The sequence below is a fragment of the Urocitellus parryii genome, chromosome 2 (assembly GCF_045843805.1).
Source record: "Urocitellus parryii isolate mUroPar1 chromosome 2, mUroPar1.hap1, whole genome shotgun sequence".
Lineage (NCBI taxonomy): Eukaryota > Metazoa > Chordata > Mammalia > Rodentia > Sciuridae > Urocitellus > Urocitellus parryii.
Window position 1 is genome coordinate 38,144,563 of NC_135532.1, and position 17,589 is coordinate 38,162,151.

Sequence of the window (17,589 nt, forward strand, 5' to 3'; positions counted from 1 at the left end):
TGTGGTCCTCCTGGCTCACATCCCATAACCGCTGGGATTACAGGCGTGTACAACCATGCCCAGTTCAAATATACTTTGAATTATCTGGAAAATAAAACTTAGGCAGCCAGCTGGCTAATAACATATTTGCTGTGGTTTATGTTTTAATTCTGAGCTTAGGGCGTTTTTTGGTCAGGGACAGAGGACCCTTAACATAGGAAATAGTTGTTAGCAGAGGTCTACACTGAGAGCAAAAAAGAGATCCTTGTTTATGTGGGAACTAAAATTCCCTCCTAATGGTAGCTGGAAATATAAAGTCCAGATCCTGCAGTTCAAATGCAAAGTTCCTGGTTTGGTTGAATTTGAGTTATCGACTTTCAGTATACAACTAACTAGGGGCCAAGTTATAAAAATTAAGCTGTTCTAGGGGCTGGGGTTGTAGAGCACTCACCTAGCATGGGTGAGGCACTGAGTTCGATCTTTAGCACCACATAAAGATAAATAAAGGTATTGTGTGTCTAAAACTAAAACATTTTTTTAAAAAAGCTGTTTCTGCTAAGAGGTTTTAGTGTGATTTGCTTTACTATGTATATCTAGTTTCTTATATCCATTCCAGGTGCCTAATTTAGTAAATTTTTGTTCCAACATTTGAAGGAATAAACAATATTAAGAGTTTTGTGGGGTGTGAAAGGATATGTAAGACAGAAATCAAGGTTTTAATCGTTCTGGTTTCCCACTTGTATATATTACTTTTTTTCTGAATGTTGGTAGGCGGGTGACTTCCCAGTTGTCTGCCTGAAAAATCCAATTTATTTAAATATATTTCTCTGGTGTTGACTTCCTGGTAAGTGTGTGGTGTGGAAATTACATTTCTTTGTGGCTTTAAAAATGAAGTGATTTTTATTAGAGTGCAAAAGTCAATTGGAAGTTTTGGAGATTTTTAATATATTACTTTAGGTTAACCATAAATCTTTATCTATTTTCTCTTTCTTAAAATTTAGTCTCCTTAAACTAACCTCACATCTTAATTCTTTTCTCTGATTTCTTGAACATAACAAAACGTGAACTAAGGTGGTTTTTGGCTTTGTGCTACACTGTCTTGAGTGTAACTGGACTATGGTAACCAGGGAAGACTGCTGCTCTCCCCCACCCCAGTGTGTGGGTGGGTGAGTGGGTGACAGATCCACACTGGAGTCTGGGGAATCATCAAGGGATTTGGCCTCTCCATCAGTGTTTTGGGGGAGGGTGAGCAAGCTGGGATGAGGGGTTTGTAGAGAAGAAATTAAAGTTAATAAACAAAGGCCTCTTCTTGTTTTTATTTTTGTTGTATGTGTCCAGGATTTAGAAGAATTCTGCTTTAAGTTTTGCATCAATCATTTGACAGAAGTTACACAGACGGCAGCATTTTGGCAAATGGATGGTCCTCTGCTAAAGGAGTTCATTGCTAAAGCCAGTAAATGTGGAGCCTTTAAGAACTGAAGCCCAAGGCTGCTGGGGTTTGTGTGAGTGCTTTGGGGGCACTGTTGGTGATGTGTCCAGCTTGTGCTCTACGGGTGATGTGATTCTGCAGGTAAAACCCACCAGGTTTTTATCACATCTTGAGACAGTTCTCTGTAGGAATATATGAAGGATATTTGGCTTTTCCTGAGCCCATTTTAAACAACTTGTTTCCAGATATGTATATTTTAAATGTGACCTTTCTTATATTGGGGCTAGAACATTGTGAAAGGATGAAAATTTAGCTTAAAGGAACTTTGAAAAAGGAAGTTGTTGAGAACTCTCTTGGGTCATATAGTACAACCCCTTAATATCAGGAGCTGTGATTGTGAAAAGAACACGGAGGCTCATCGGGAATTAACAGTGCTGACTAGCAGGGCAGGGGGCCGGGTAGGCGAAGTGCTGCTGTTAGTTGCCGGTCAGCACCTTACTGTAAAGGACGGTTAGAATTGTGTGAAAGTATGGTTGGTGTGTATTCACTATTGATGGCTTTTTAAACTTCAAGATATATCAAAAGAATATTCCATTTAACTTATTTAATGTTGTTAAATCTACTGAAGTAATTGAGTAAATTTCTAGGTTAACCAGGAGCAGTAATATAGAATTATCCATGAAAAATTAATAATGAAAGAATCTTTGTTTGGATAAGGGTGAATGTTTTATTAATGAGTCTCTACTACTTATCTCATGGTGTGTCACTATAGTAAGGATGAATTTGAAAAACGGGATTTAAATCACCCCTTCACCTTTTCCCCTATAAATGCTCACTCATAAGAAAAAAAAAAGACACATATTAATATACTCTTGCCTTCCTGCTAGAGCTGCTAAATCATCAGATCTGCTATGATGACTTGAAGAAGTGGTTTTAAAATCACCTTTCTTATAAGGAGAAATGGAATTTGCTTCATTTATTTTATCTAGGCCAAATTCCATCACACACTGGCTTCTTTGAAACTTCACCGTCTTTCAATTTGGGATTTTCCTCTTTTAATTGTGTTAGCTAATACTATTTAGCAGAATTGAATTTAAAGGGATCCCAAGATCATGTTTTTTCAACAAAGATCCTATACACAAGATAGAATTATTATCTTTTGGTCTGGTTATGAAATGTGACTCTGGGATATAACAGTGTTCACTTTTATCACATGTTCATTGAGCTTGCTTTAAGAACAAAACTTTGTTTAGCTCTCTGGTCCATGGACTCTTGTCCATTCGTGTGAACTCTCTTAGTTTCCTGCTTAGAGAGGACCCTGTGAACTTAACACCTGAATTTGTTTTCAGAGCTACATTCGTAAGAGAGAAAATATGTTGCAGCTACTATTTTAGCACTGTTCTTAAATATGTGTATTAGGGTGAATGGAGAGTGAAGCTCCAAAGACAATTGTTGATAGGCAAAATAAGTACAAACCTTAGAAGTCCCATCCCTTTTTTCTGGATCATATCACAAGTGACTGAAGCCCAGTAAATTAGTTAAAATTAGTTCTGCACGATGATAGAATTTTTCTTGCTATATTGATGAATGCACATTAATTTGGCTATAATGGGTAGTATTTCTAACAATTACTATTCTGTAGGATTATGATTTGAACAAAATAAGAACTTCAGTATGTTTACTATTACTTACTTGAAAAAAATTTCTTCAAAAAGCACAAGATGAAGTGGTAGATCCAGATCCATAGATAGTTCATTCATTCAGCAAATATTTACCAAATTCCTAATACAGGTGAAGAACCACTTCTCAGATTACTAATTTGTATGAGTGTGTATGGTAGTGAAGAGAACATGTCCTTCAAAAAGTACTTGAGTATTTTTTTTAAATATACTCTTATTTTTCTACTACTTGGTTTATTGTTAATCATAGCGGGAGATGGAAACTGTTCTTTAAATTGATTTTTATTTCATTTGATGTAATAACGGAAGCCAAAATGTTCACATTTCTTAAAATATCCCTACTGTACTCTTGGACTTCTTACTGGAACAATGTTTGATACTCTAGTATACAAGTGGTATTTATGTAATGTTTAAAATGATATTAATAAAGTACTCTGATAAGGCAGGCATCTCTTAGAGTTGTTTTTCCCCACTTAGAAGTCTGCAGTATGCAGCCTCGAGTAAGAAATTTTGATATGTGGGACATTATGGATTAACTTGGCTAACTGAAACAAGCCAGTCACAAAAAGACAAATCCTGTGTGATCGTATTCATAAGGTTCATACCTGGAATAGTCAGGTTCAGAGGCAGAAAATGGAAGGGTAGTTGTCAGGAGCTGGGGAAGGGAGAATGAGTTGTTTGAGTACAGTTTTAGTTTTACAAGATGAGTTTTTTTTGGATGAATGTTGTTTGACGGTTGTACAATATGAATTTATTTAATGTTACTGTATACTATTAAAAATGGTTGAGGTGGTAAATTTTCTATTACAAATATTTTATCACAGTTTTAAAAAATCAGTAGTAAAATTCTTAGCTGGTAGAAGGCTAGAATAAGAACTGTGAACATGTTCATTGCTTGATTCTCGTATCCACACAGAAATGCTAGGAACTTTATTCCTGTTGAAAGATAGTACAATTGAACTGTCATGTCTGAATCCTCTTGGGACGCTCATAAATGAAAGAAAGAATACCTCTTGCCAGGGGGGCATATAAGTTTTTAGGGGAAGGGAGATAAGGTTAGGAATTAATGACACAATAAGATATGAATATTTTTTCATAAGAAAAAACCAAATAGGGTTAATATGACAAGGAGTTGTTCTGAACAAAGATGGTCTGTGCAGAAGAGGGGAAAATGGTGCTTTTAGCTCATTTCTAAAACAGGTATAAGTGGCGTGAGCAAATGCTTAAGAAGTTGGGGCTAATGAACCTTCTAGAACTTACCATAAGCAAGTTTGTTTGGTTAAAATGGAGATAATGAACCAGTGACTATTAGTCAAAAATTATCACCTAAATGCCAGGCACTGTACCCTGTGCTTCATACCTTTTCTTATTTAGTGGTCACGTTTTGTCTCATAAAGTGAAATTAGGCTCAGATCTATTCAGTGATTTGATTACGGTGTTTTAGTAATGACGGGGTGGAAGCACCCTCAGGTCTGTTTTAGCAGTTGCTGACTTTATGACCCCCAATATAGGATGCTCCATTGTGCCAAATAACCTACTGTGAATGACAGATTAAATTTGAAAGTAGAGACAGTGCTTTTTAATAAAGATCATGACTTCAAAATCATTAGTCACATAAGCTTTAAGATGTCATAGTGGGACAGGAAGCTAACATTAGTCTCATCTAGACCAGGGGAAGTCTTTATTCAGCAAGGCTTGGGTGGAATAATTTTGGCTTCTGCACTTTTAAAAGGTCCTCAGCTGATTCCAGTGTGCAGCTAGATTTAAAACTACTGATTTATTTAGTCTTTTGTCCTTTAGGTAATGATTTGGACTAGACCTGCCATTAAAATGGGAATGGAGTGTCTTTTTCTATCTATTTCATAATCTTTCTTCAACAGATGTTTTTGATTACTTATGCTTGGGGGACTCCATTCAAACCCATTTTGACATGCAGCATGGTAGTGATTCAGAGAACTTCAGTTCGGTGTGATGGCACACACCTGTAATCCCAGCCACCTGGGAGGCTGAAGTGGGAGGACTGCAGATTCAAGGTCAGCCTGGGTAATTTTGCAAGACTATCTCAGAAAAAAAAAGGGGTGTGTGTGTGGAGGGGACTGGGGCTGTGACTCTGAGCTAGAGTGCTTGTCCAGCATGCATTAGCCCAGTATTTGCCCCTCACACCATCCCCCCCAAAAAAGGTCAGGGGATTTAGAACCATAAATGGGAGAATGACAGCAGTCAGTGGTGGTATGGGCACAAAAATCTGAATTGTGTATTGTTAGACTAAAAAAAACTTTTAACTATTATTTTTCTTCATTCTTATATATTCCCACTTCTGTTCTTATTAATAGCCTCGCTTTAGATTTTGGTGTTTCAAAAATGATAAATGGTCAGGGGGGAATGGGGGAAGAGGGAAGGATGGGAATGGGAAAGACAGTAAAATGAATTGGACGTAACTTTCCTATGTTCACATATGAATACACGACGAGTATGACTCCATCATGCACAACCACAAGAATGGCAGTTACACTCCATGTATGTGTGATATGTCAAAATATATGCTACTGTCATGAATAACTAAAAAGAACAAATTTAAAAGGAGATGATAAAATGGTCATATAATAACTGGCTGAAAAGAGATTTCTAAAAAGCAGACTGACATGAAGACAGGTAAATCTGGTATAAGTGGTACATACATATCTATTACTATCTGAGAGCCATTATGGGCTGAAACTAGTCTCAAAAATTATGGATTTTGATGCATTTATTGTACCAATGTTTCTTGAGCAGACTAAGTGCTGGGAATATGACAGTGAGCAAAACAGCAGGATAATGGTGAGAAACCACAGAAATCATTTCTGCTATCAGAGATCCTATACTTTCATGGTGTGAAGTGAGATGTAGCTAAACTGGGAAGTAGTATGAAGGAAAAGTAATCTCAGAATAAGTGGAATACTGTTACGAGTCCCATCCAGTGGGCAAAGCCAATCAGCAAGAACTTAAGAGCTGGTGGGGATATAGTCTGGGCCCCAGAGAGGGATGGGCTGAAGGTGTGTGGCTCTTGGGCTGGGTTTCTGGTTTAGGGGCTACTTGCAGTTTCACCTGACCACTGGCTTAAGAAATGATGGTCTTTAGGAAGACAGAGAGGATTCGGAAGTGGAACTTGACCTGAGGTCTCTGTTTTCTTGAAAAGAGCACAAGGTTTGTTTTAAATCCTGAAGTAGCTCAATGTCTTCCTTCAGCTGCTGCCGCATTTCTTCAGATTCATGAATTTTATTCTCTATTGCTTTGAAAAGAAGAATAAAGTGACTTTAGATTATTCAGTGGTTTCATGAGAAATAATGTGCTGTTTCTAGCCTCTTTCACTTGCAAGTACGTAGTCCACAATGCTTGTGCCTTGAGTGAAAAACTATAGAGTATTGTGAGTAGAAACTGGTTTCTTTCTGATGGCTTCCTCTTCTCATTCAGGTTGGGATTCCAGCATTTATCACCCATAAAGCTGGTAAGTCTTTTTATGAGTTTGTGGCAGAAAAAATCCCTATTGTTTATCTGTGAAAACTTGAACACTTATATAACTCACTTGCTATGCTATGTGCATTTGTTGAAAGTTGATAATTGGAGAGAGAATGTGGCTAGGATAAGGGCAAATCTTTCATAAAGATGCATCCAATTAATGTTATATAAAAGCTTTTTGTTTTAGAAGTAGGTTTTTATTGTGGAGTAAGAAGATACTGTTTCATAAGGCTTCATAAATAAGACAATATAATTTTAAAAGCCTTAAAATTTGTTTTAAAATACATCATCTTCAGAACAACCACACACCTGCAATTAACTATATACATTTTTAAGGCTAAATTAAGCTAGAGAATATCAAGTGTGGTGTCAAAGTTGAGCCTTTTCAGCTGGTTCTCATGCAGTTCCAAGTGGTGTCTCCTGGTGCCCTGCATCCCTGCACGGCACTATAACAGATGGACTCCCAACCATCCCACCCAGTGTGACAACTGGCAGGTTCTAAACATGTAACTGTGTCATATGAAAGAGTAAGATAAGTCTCCCATAAAAAGATTTCTAGAAGATTTTAAAGGCTACCTTAAATGAAAAAGAGAGATACTCTTATTAGCAGACTGAAAGATATTATTTGGGGTAAATTAAAAAAAAATTTTTTCTTGTTGCTTATAAATGTAGTAAGACTACAAATAGAAATGTATAATGTAAAACTCAAGTGTGAAAGTTGTGTATGTTTAGATAGGGATATGAACTATATGTTTTCTCAAGGAAAACCTAGTGTCTTAGTACCATTTCCTGACAAAAACATCTATAGGGCACTGTCTTGTGCAGGGTCAGGGGCAGCCATTCACATCAGATTACCTGAGAATCTGATCCCCCACTCCTCCCTGGGAGGTGCCTTGCACCACCTGCCTCCTGTGTGCAGCAGCCTTGACAAAGGTCAGATCACAATCATAAGTAGAAAGCCTTGAAGGCTTGAGCTTTCAGTCTGTGAACAAGACTCAACAAGTGATTGGTCTCCCTCCTTTCAACTGAAATACCCCAAGTTTCTCTTCTACAAAAACATCTTGACTATTTTCTTTCTTTCTTTAATATATATATTTTAGTTGTAGGTGGACACAATGTTTTACTTTTATGTGGTGCTGAGGATGGAACATGCCTCACACATGCTAGGTGGGTTCTCTACCACTGAACCACAACCCCTCTAATTTTTTCTTATGAACTTTAGAATTATCCACAATGCCCCTCATAAGATATTAGATTTGAAGAGATTACATTTGTTGGGAGAACTAAACCTGACATTTTTTTATTTTATTTTTTTGTACTGGGGATTGAACCCATGGGCGCTTATCACATCCCCAATCCCCGTGTTTTTATATTTTATTTAGAGACAGGGTCTTGCTAAGTTGCTTAGGGTCTCACTAAATTGCTGAGGCTGGCATGATCCTCCTGCCTTAACCTCCTGAGCTGCTGGGATTATAGGTGTGTGCCATTGTGCCACACACCTATAAGGCCTGTTGTTTCCTTTCTAATGAGTTTCTTCTCATTAAACCCTAAAGTATTTGTATATAGGAAATTTGGAAAATTCAGCATTAAAAGAACAGACAAAAGAAATTACTACAATCCAATACCTATAAGAAACTGCTCTTTCTACTGAGTGCTGTTTTCCTGTGTATCTATTTATGTATATATATTTGTTTTTTTCTTCTGTGCCTGTCATACTGTTTTTGTAATGGGCTGTGCTATTTTCATTTAATAAAACAACATTTTTAAATGAATTTTATTACCTGTATAGCATCATACTATTTCAATCTATAAAAGTTTTTGTAACTCACATACCTGCTTGAAAATTTACAAATGTGTCTTCAAACAATCTACAGTCAAAAAGTGAAGTCCCAATTTCTTCATACTCTGGAGAGAGAAAAACATTTTCAGTATTAATTTTAAATAATTCATGTGTGCAGTTACACTTCAGAAAATAACCCAAAACAGGAACTTTTGGAAATGTAGAATCAAAACCTGGGGTGGGCAGCTATCTGTGCTTTAACAATTCCTCCAAATTGATTTTAAAGCAAAAAAAGTTTTGAGAAGTGCTTGGTCTAGAGAAAATATTAGTTTTAGTTTTTTAATCTTGTCCTATAGAACATATTCTTTCAAATAAGTATATATTTTACATTGCTGCCTATAATAGATAAAGCTTTCCTTTATGAAATAACTTTTAGTCTGAGCTTACAAATTTTATTCTATAGGTGTTAAGAAAGCTAAGGAACTATGTATTTATACCTTACAAATGGAACTTCAGTTTTCCCAAGAGTTCTTCAAGAAACTTAAGAAAGTTTGTATTTAACTAAAACACACATTGATCAAAACATTTAAATTTCTTCCATACATTAAATTTTGAGTAAACATTATTTATAGAGGGCACTTGGTTTATTTAGGAAACAACTTGAGTTACATCAGTACTGTAACCTAACTGTTCTCAGCACTTAAATTCAGGTGCACAGGGGGCCACCATGTGGCTACCTTGGCTCTAAATGCGCTTACACACCTGCGTGCACTCATGGGAACTACATCACAACTGTTAGGGCATTTGAATTAAACTACTGAATTTATCTACATTCTGTTGATTTATAATAGACAGTAGACCTTATACACAATAATTTTTATTAATGCAAGGGGAAAATGTTTTTTACCTTATTTCGTCTGTTTTACATCTAGGTCTGTGAAAAGTCTCTGTACTGGGAAATTTAGTACCTGATTCTGAGGTAGTTTCATCCATGAGTCTTTCTTGAATCAAATGAAGTTTATCTAATATTTCTTCAAATAAGTCATTAAGAAGTCCTGCTTCCTTACATTTCTTAAGAAAAGGTGTTTTCACAATTGCATCTAATAAGGAAAACATTATTATAAGTAATGGTCTTATAGAGCAGCTAATCATACCACTTTATGGTTACTTCTTCAAACCTTGCCTAGTGGCTGATGAATATAATTAGTAAATAACACACAACACCTTTATCAGTGAATGAAGTGTTATAAGAGAAAACTTTGCTTATAATAACTATATAAATTAAGAAGAATTTCTAAAATTTAGCTTCAAATCCTTGAGATGACAACCTGCCCTTTTTTTTTTGTCAATCACTATGTCATTTTCCTTACTAGCCAATGATTTTTTTAAGTTGTCAATGGATCTTTATTTTACTTATTTATACACAGTGCTGAGAATCGAACCCAGTGCCTCACACATGCTAGGCAAGCGCTCCACCTCTGAGCTACAACCCCAGTCTTTCATCTACAAAACTCCTTATTTTATAAGAAATAGTGTGTGGGGTGGCACATTACTGGGTTCTGAGCTCAGGCAAGACTAGCTTCTTTATTAGGAAGTATATCCTCATATTGAGAAGCAACGCCCAATCCAACCCAACTTCTTTACATGGTGGGGTGCTAATGGACTAAACGGCTGAAATACCGAAGAGTCAACGTTTTTACAAGTACTGGAGGCTGTGTTATAGCTGTTGCTGAGCACAAACCTGGGGAGCTGCTGTTCTTTTCTTTCATTGATTTTATGAATCTATTGAATGTTGTCGTCTCAGGTTGCTAAAGGGAGAGAAAAATCAAGATTGTACTGTTGGCATTTAATACATAAAAGCCAATCCACTGTGTATAATTAAATGCATTTTAATGGGAAAATGCATTTAATTATACATGCCTTATATTCTTATGTAGATTTTTAAAAAAAGTTATTTTAGTTGTAGATGGACACAATACCTTTTTTATTTTTTATATGGTGCTGAGGATTGAATCCAGTACATACCAGTTATAAAACAAGGTATTTGAGAAGTGTGTGTATGTATGTGTGTTTGGTTTTTTTTTTTGGTATTGGGGCTAGAACCAGGGCCCCTTAACCACTGAGTCTCGTCCCCAGCCTTTTTTGATTTTTTTGAGATGGGTCTTGCTAAGTTTCTGAGGCTGGGGGAGAAATATTTGTTTTTTGAGATAGTTATGTTGCCCAAGCTGACCTTGAGCTCCTGGGTGCAAGTAATTTTCCCGTCTCAACCTCCTGAGTAGCTGGGACTACAGGCAAGCCACCTCACCAGCTTGAGAAATACCTCTTGAATAATAGCAAATAGTAGAGGCTGCTGGCTCATATTAATTTGGCTTATATGAGCTGATGTTAATACTAGTTAAAATCCTGTAAGTATTTCATATACTTTATAGTCTAGAAAATTATAAGAATTACAAACAAGGTTATATTGGATCATGTAGCTGGGAAATATTGACTATACCAGTGCTCAGCTATACCCTCAGCTCATGTAAGGACCTAAGCACTCTATAGTCAGATGTTCTAACTTGGTGTTAGGGGATGCTTTACAGAAGCTGTGGGAATAATGTCTCCTTCAGAACTTCCAGCTTCTCCTTACTAATTTCATCATTAAGAATTATCTAAAAGCTTCCTAAATAAGGGATTCTTCCCAAAAGGGCATCCTCAGGCACAATCTCAGGTTTATCTAGTCAGACAACTCAAAGGAAGCTGCTGTCTATTCCAGTGAGTTGGAAAGTACATTTCACCTGAAATTCAGAATGGTTTAAATAAGGACACTAAGAAATTTAAAGCTGTAAGAAAATTTAAGTCAAATTACCGGTACATGAATGCCTGTTGGGAGTCTTTTCTTCCTTCCTCGTTTTCTTTTTACTCCATCAGCTAAAAATATAAATCACTTAAGTTGGAATACATAAAGGAAAAGATTGACATATAAAATTTGGAAAAGCCAGAAGTTGTTACAAAGTCAAAAGATCCAGCAAACAGACTAAGCATTTTCAACATACAGAATAAAGGGCTTTTTTTTTTTTTTTTTTTAAATATTTATTTCTTAGTTCTCGGCGGACACAACATCTTTGTTGGTATGTGGTGCTGGGGATCGAACCCGGGCCGCATGCATGCCAGACGAGCGCGCTACCGCCTGAGCCACATTCCCAGCCCAAAGGGCTTTTTTTTAATATTTATTTTTTAGTTATAGGTGGACACAATGTCTTTATTTTATTTTTATGTGGTGCTGAGGATCGAACCCAGTGCCTCACACAAGCCAGGCGAGCACTCTACCTCTGAGCCACAACCCCAACCCCTAAAGAGCTAATTTTTAAAATATAAAATGATCTTAGTGAATATGAAAAGGAAATAACTGAGTAGTAAAACTGGTATATGGAGAACTCTTCAGGAAGCAGAATCACTGAATAGAAAAGTGAATAAAGTAGGTCATAGAAAACAACTGGTGAGGGGCTGGGATAGTGGCTCTGCGGTAGAGAGCGCTCCCCTAGCATGCGTGGGGCCCTGGATTCGATCCTCAGCACCACATAAAAGTGAATGGAATAAAGGTATTGAGTAAAAAAAAAAAAAAAAAAAAATATATGGTGAAAAGATATACAAAGTAAAAAGTTTTCACATATCAGACTGATAAAGATGTTTAATATACAATATTTGCAGTGATTTGGGTAACTGTACCACAGATGTAATCTCTATGGAAGATAATTAGCCACAGGTTATCCAGAGTTTGTTTATATTCTTTGAATCAGTAATTTTACTTTACAGTGTAGTTTGTGTGGAGGCAAAGATGTATGGGGAACAAGGTTAACCATGGTATTAAATGTAGTAGAAAATATTAAATACTATTAAATGTAGTAGGAAATAACCTACATGTCCATCAAGCAGAGAATAATTCTATTGTACGGCTGTCTCATGGAATACTGTGTATAAGCACAAGTGTATAAGCTTATGCAGAAGGATCTTGAAAGTATAGCAAGTGAAAAAAGCAATGCATATTAGTGGTATGTTTACACAAACATTCTTTGGAAGAATTCAAAAGAACAAGTGTTTCCTCTGAGGAAAGGACTCATTTACATCCTCTTTTTTGTGGTGCCAGGTATGGAACCCAAGGCCTTGTACATGTCAAGCATACACTGAACCACTGACCTACACCAATAGCCCAAGATTATTTCCTTTTTTTTTTTTTAGTTGATGTGCCTTTATTTTATTAATTTATTTAGTGCTGAGGACCGAACCCAGAGCCTCACACAGGTGAGACAAGCGTTCTACCACTGAGCCACAACCCCAGCCCCACATTATGTTTTTTAAAACTAACTGTTCTCTATCAGTAAACACTGATTAAGAGCAATCTCTTTATGGCATTTCCTCAGTTAAAAGGGTAATGACTGAAAAATAAGGGTAGAGATACTGTTCAGAGAGTGCCTTTTGCCCCCATAAAATGTAGTGGCATGACACAGAACTAAGTCTTTTCCAGAGACGTCCTGACTCCAGGTCACGGCGAACCTTCTGTATTTAGTACTAGTAAAACACTGGTGTTCTGAAAGTACACTGAAGGCACTCATGAATGAATGTACATCCCATAACTCCAGATAGGATCTATTCTACCTTAATTAAAATGAAATGCTAACCATGAATTTTTGGGAAGTTTTTATTCAGGAAGTATATGACACCTTACTAATTTTACCTACTGAAAATTCTAATATTCTTACAGGAAAGTAGTAGTCACAAAAGCCATAACTTTTTACGGTGTCTAGTTTGGTCCTATCAGTATGGTGAGAACTGCCAGAATAGGTCTAATTCACCATTAAAAAAAAAAACTAGTCAAGCTAGGCATGGTGGCACACTTTAACTCCAGTGAGTTGGAAGGCTGAGACAGGAGGATCAAAGTTCAAGGCTAGCTTCAACAACTTAGGCCCTAAGCAACTCAGTAAGACCCTGTCTTAAAGGCTGGAGATGTAGTTCAGTGGTAGAGTAAGCCTGGATTCAATGTCATATCACATTGTGCACAGAGAAACTGACAAATTTTATAGGTATGTACAATTTTGACTCAAAAATTTGTATTTTAATTCAGTGAAGCAAGTAAATGACTATTCCATGTCTTATATAAATGTTTGATTTTCTTTAAACCCACAATACTGAGATTGTAGAGACTTACCACTCTGAGCATTGGTTGGTGATCTGGGAGCATGATGTTGGCATAACACCCTGAAAATATGCAATTCCAAAGAATCATTAAATCTTTTAATAAACAGTTTTCAAATACAATGTCAATTTCCTTGTGATTTAAAAAGGTACTAAATTTTCATAATTGCTACTCTTTAAATTTTAACTTTTTAAAATATTTATTTTCCTGTTATACATGGACACAGGATCTTATTTTTATGTGGTACTGAGGATTGAACCCAGTGCCTGAAGCATGCTAGGCAAGTGCTCTACCTCTGAGCCCCTTCAGTGTTAACTTTTAAAGAGAAATGCTAAACCAGTGTAAAATTAACCCACATCAAGTGCGGATGAGTCTGTTAGATATCTTCTCTGCCCTCTGAATCTTAAAAAGATTATGTTCTCTGAAGGAGTAGTTGAAGTCTTTGAACAGTACTGGTTCATACTCAGTGGTTAGGTGCATTTGACTATACAAAGATACCTAAAGATCCAAAATCTTCTAAGACATGAAAATTTCCACGAGACTACACAAAGCTTGATTTTCAACAATACACAAAAGTGCACACATTAATTTATGAAAAATTAATGGCAGATTTCCAGATCTTATATCTAACCTACTAGAGATGAAGTGAGAACTGTGCAGATCCTGTTTTCTTCCTGCATTTCTTCTGTCTCAGTTGCAGCTACTTCTCCCTTCTTTTCCTATTGAGGCTGATGGTCAGGATGCTGTGCTTCCTCCCATCTTCCACGAGGTCCCACCACCTCTATGCCACCTTCCCAGCAATACCCAGCTAGCCCCTTACTTCCCTGCTTTAGGTTCTGGTAATCTCTGAGAACTTTCATTTCCCAAGTACTCAAGTTTCTTCCAAGCACATTTTTCATTGACTTAATTCATTAGCTCTAATATAAACTCAAGTGAGTTTTCCCCAACTTCTTAAGAGAGTCATGACTTCAATTGCTTTTGTTTTGATCTTATGTTCAAAGTCTTTGTAAAAAAGTTATATAAAACTGGCCCTTTGTAAAGTTAAAAAAAAAAGTGAAATCTGAGCACAACCTATGAGTTTCTTAGCAAATTGAACATTAAAAAAAAAAAGTACAAAAGTTGAGCTGGGCTGTAGCGCATGCCTGTTACCCAGTGGCTCAGGAGGATTGTGAGTTCAAAGCCAGCCTGAGCAATTTAGTGAGGCACCTAGCAACTCGGTGAGACTCTGTCTCTAAATAAAATATATATATAAATGTCTGGGGTTGTGGCTCAATGGTTCAGCGCTTGCCTAGCATGTGTGAGGCACTGGGTTCGATCCTCAACACCACATAAAAATAAATAAATATTGTGTCCATCTACAACAACAACAACAAAAAAAGTACAGAGGCTGTGGCTTAGTGGTAGAGCGCTTGCCTCTACCACTGGGGCACTGGGTTTAATCCCTAGCACCACATAAATTAATAAGATATTGTATCCATCTACAACTAAAAAAATAAAAAGTACAGTCCTAATGTCTCAAGCAACAAATGTAACTTGCTCAGACTCATTTAAAATTATTTTGGAAACTTCTTTCAATAGCAGGCTTACCCACATTGTTTTAGAAGATATGGCCCCTATATCTGAAGATGAACTGGTGTGGTAAAGAGCAAGGGACTCAGGATCCCTGACACCCAGCTCTGCCACTTATCAACTGTGTGACCCAAGGAAAGTTCCTAAGTGGCCCCGAGCTTTATCTGTAAATAGGGATAATAGTGGCTACCTCCCTGGACTGACTGACATAACATTAGTATAGCACTTTGAGTTTGCGTGGCAAAAAGTGGTTATTAAATAAGTTAATAAAAGTGCCTGGGACACTTAGGTAAGGGGATCCTACTCAGATCTGAGTAGCATTTAAAAAAAAATCACTTTATGAACAAATCTTACAAAAACTTTTAAAAAATGCTCTCATAACACCATCCTATTACTCAGAACAGGTAGCTATTTACTGGTATAACAGTGGAAATTACATTTATTCCACATACAAGACTGGAGACATCAACTGATGAGCCTGTGGCTATATAAGTAAAAAACTACTTCCTGTGTCAGAAAAGAACAGCTTTGAACTGGTCCCTATTTCCTGCTTCCCTTTAGGCCACTCATGCCACTATCACAAGTGATGCTTTTTACCAGGAAGGACAGGATGCAGGGAAACTTATAAAAGCAAAACTAAACCTTGTATTGTTTTTCTGTGATACTGAGAAAAGGTGTTATAAAGTTTAGTTCCCAACTGGGTATCCCCCTGTCTTGTCATTTGAAAATCAGTTATATAAATTTAGCTTTTAAAGTCTCTGTCTTAATTTTCCTATTTCTATCCCAATCCCCTAAACATAGGTTTAAAACTGTTGTGTTAAATACTTATAAATCCCTCGAGCTCCATCAGCCTGTGGAAATGCGTTGTCCTTTCTGGCACAGAAAAAGTGGTAGTTCTTGGCACAAGTTTTTAAGTCGCATCCCACGGTGGCTCCTCTTTCACGACACAACGTGCATTTCTACAGAAGAATAGGTTTTACTAAATAAGATCCAGTTTTTCATAATCTTTGTTAAAATTTAAAAATATCATTAGATGTTACTTAAGCCAGCAGTCTTGAAAATTTCAGCAAAACCTCAACTAGTGAATGCTTGGCCTGGATTGTTCCAGAATGATCCCATTAAAAGCAGAAAATGCTTTTTCTTTCAAAAATCAATGCCTTTTTAAAAGAGATTTCAAAAAATCAGAGTTGGCAAACTTATCCAGCTCAAGGAGGCTACTGGTCCTGAAGGGTATAGGAACCCGAGACAAGAGCAGCTCCTGGCCGCTTGCCTGGAATCCCAGGTAGTCATGAGGCTGAGGCAAGAGGATCCAAGTTCAATAAGAGCCAGTCACTTCTCTTAGATTCCTTTCTGGGGTAACATTAACTGTCTATAGGGTTGCTATTGAGGATAATGTGAGATAAAATAAAGGAAACTTCTTTGGAATCTATGTAGTAGAGCTTCCCCCCAAAAAACAAACCAAAAACCCCAATTGAGCCATATTTTTCTTAGTTTAGCTTATCTGATCCCTTGCTTTTATTTCTCAATCTGGTATTTTATTGAAGGTGGTGTAGAGATGGTTAGGCAGACACTGTGTGGCCCCAGAAACCTGAGTGGTTTAGGGAATCCAGCTATGACCAAGGCTGATTAGGATCATCTTCTGGCTGAATGACTGGTGGCCCAGTAAGACCATCTTGCAAAACAGATGGCTCACACGATTCCCCAACATCAGCACAAGCAAACGTGTAAATAAAGACAGTTCAAATGTAGGTGAGAAATAAGATTAAGATAAAAGGTGGGATTCCAAGTCAGACCATAAAAGAATGAAAATTTAATTGGGGGGACCAAAAACTCTCCCAAATAAATTTTAAATGGATTAACACTCTAATTATGAAAGCAAATTAGGAAATAAAGGGGAAAGAAAAAAAGGATGGTGTGTGGTAAAGGAAGGCTATCTAAGGAAGGTAGAAAACCCAGAAGCCACAAAGAAAAAGACAGATCTGACTATATAAAAAATTTAAACTTTCATATTTATGGCGACATATGCTATTTGAAAATTTTAAGACAAGGAAAAAGATGGAAAGAAAAATGTTTGCAGCCAGATGCGGTGGTTCATGCCTGTAATCCCAGTGGCTCGGGAGCCTCAGGCAGGAGAATTCAAAGTTCAAAGCTGACCCCAGCAATTTAGCATGGCCCTAAGTAACTAGCAAGTCCCTACTCAAAAAATAAAAAGGGCTGGGGATGTGGAGCAGTGGTAGAGAACCCTGGTTTCAATCCTTAGTACCAAAAAAAAAAAACCCCAAAAAAACAAAAACCCAACAACAAAAAATGTTCAAAGAATATTAGATACAGGGTTAAGATAATCCTCCACAGGAAAATGGTAACAGGCAAATCCCAAAAGAAATACAAATGGCAATAAACATTCATTTGCTTAAAGTCTTTGCAGATGTACAGTATTTATTGTAGCTCTGATGTGGCAGACATTGTTGAAGGATAAGGGGTA

At 36.9% G+C, this 17,589-nt stretch overlaps 2 protein-coding genes across 10 annotated transcripts in view; one reads left to right on the forward strand and one right to left on the reverse strand.

The window, feature by feature from the left end:
- Rcbtb1 (RCC1 and BTB domain containing protein 1) overlaps window positions 1-5,252 on the forward strand; it is a 42,821-nt gene extending 37,569 nt beyond the window's left edge. For all 8 annotated transcript variants that reach the window (XM_026393665.2, XM_026393667.2, XM_026393663.2 and 5 more), the window contains one exon: window positions 1,318-5,252. In XM_026393665.2, coding sequence (XP_026249450.1) covers window positions 1,318-1,458 — 141 coding nt within the window. In that variant the 3' untranslated portion in view covers window positions 1,459-5,252. The remainder of the gene's footprint in view (window positions 1-1,317) is intronic.
- Window positions 4,652-17,589, reverse strand: part of Phf11 (PHD finger protein 11) — a 28,114-nt gene continuing 15,176 nt past the window's right edge. For both annotated transcript variants that reach the window (XM_026393656.2, XM_026393655.2), the window contains exons 4-10: window positions 15,933-16,066; window positions 13,551-13,600; window positions 11,214-11,275; window positions 10,104-10,170; window positions 9,331-9,462; window positions 8,416-8,487; window positions 4,652-6,355 (exon numbers count right to left, since the gene is read on the reverse strand). In XM_026393656.2, coding sequence (XP_026249441.1) covers window positions 6,201-6,355; window positions 8,416-8,487; window positions 9,331-9,462; window positions 10,104-10,170; window positions 11,214-11,275; window positions 13,551-13,600; window positions 15,933-16,066 — 672 coding nt within the window. In that variant the 3' untranslated portion in view covers window positions 4,652-6,200. The remainder of the gene's footprint in view (window positions 6,356-8,415; window positions 8,488-9,330; window positions 9,463-10,103; window positions 10,171-11,213; window positions 11,276-13,550; window positions 13,601-15,932; window positions 16,067-17,589) is intronic.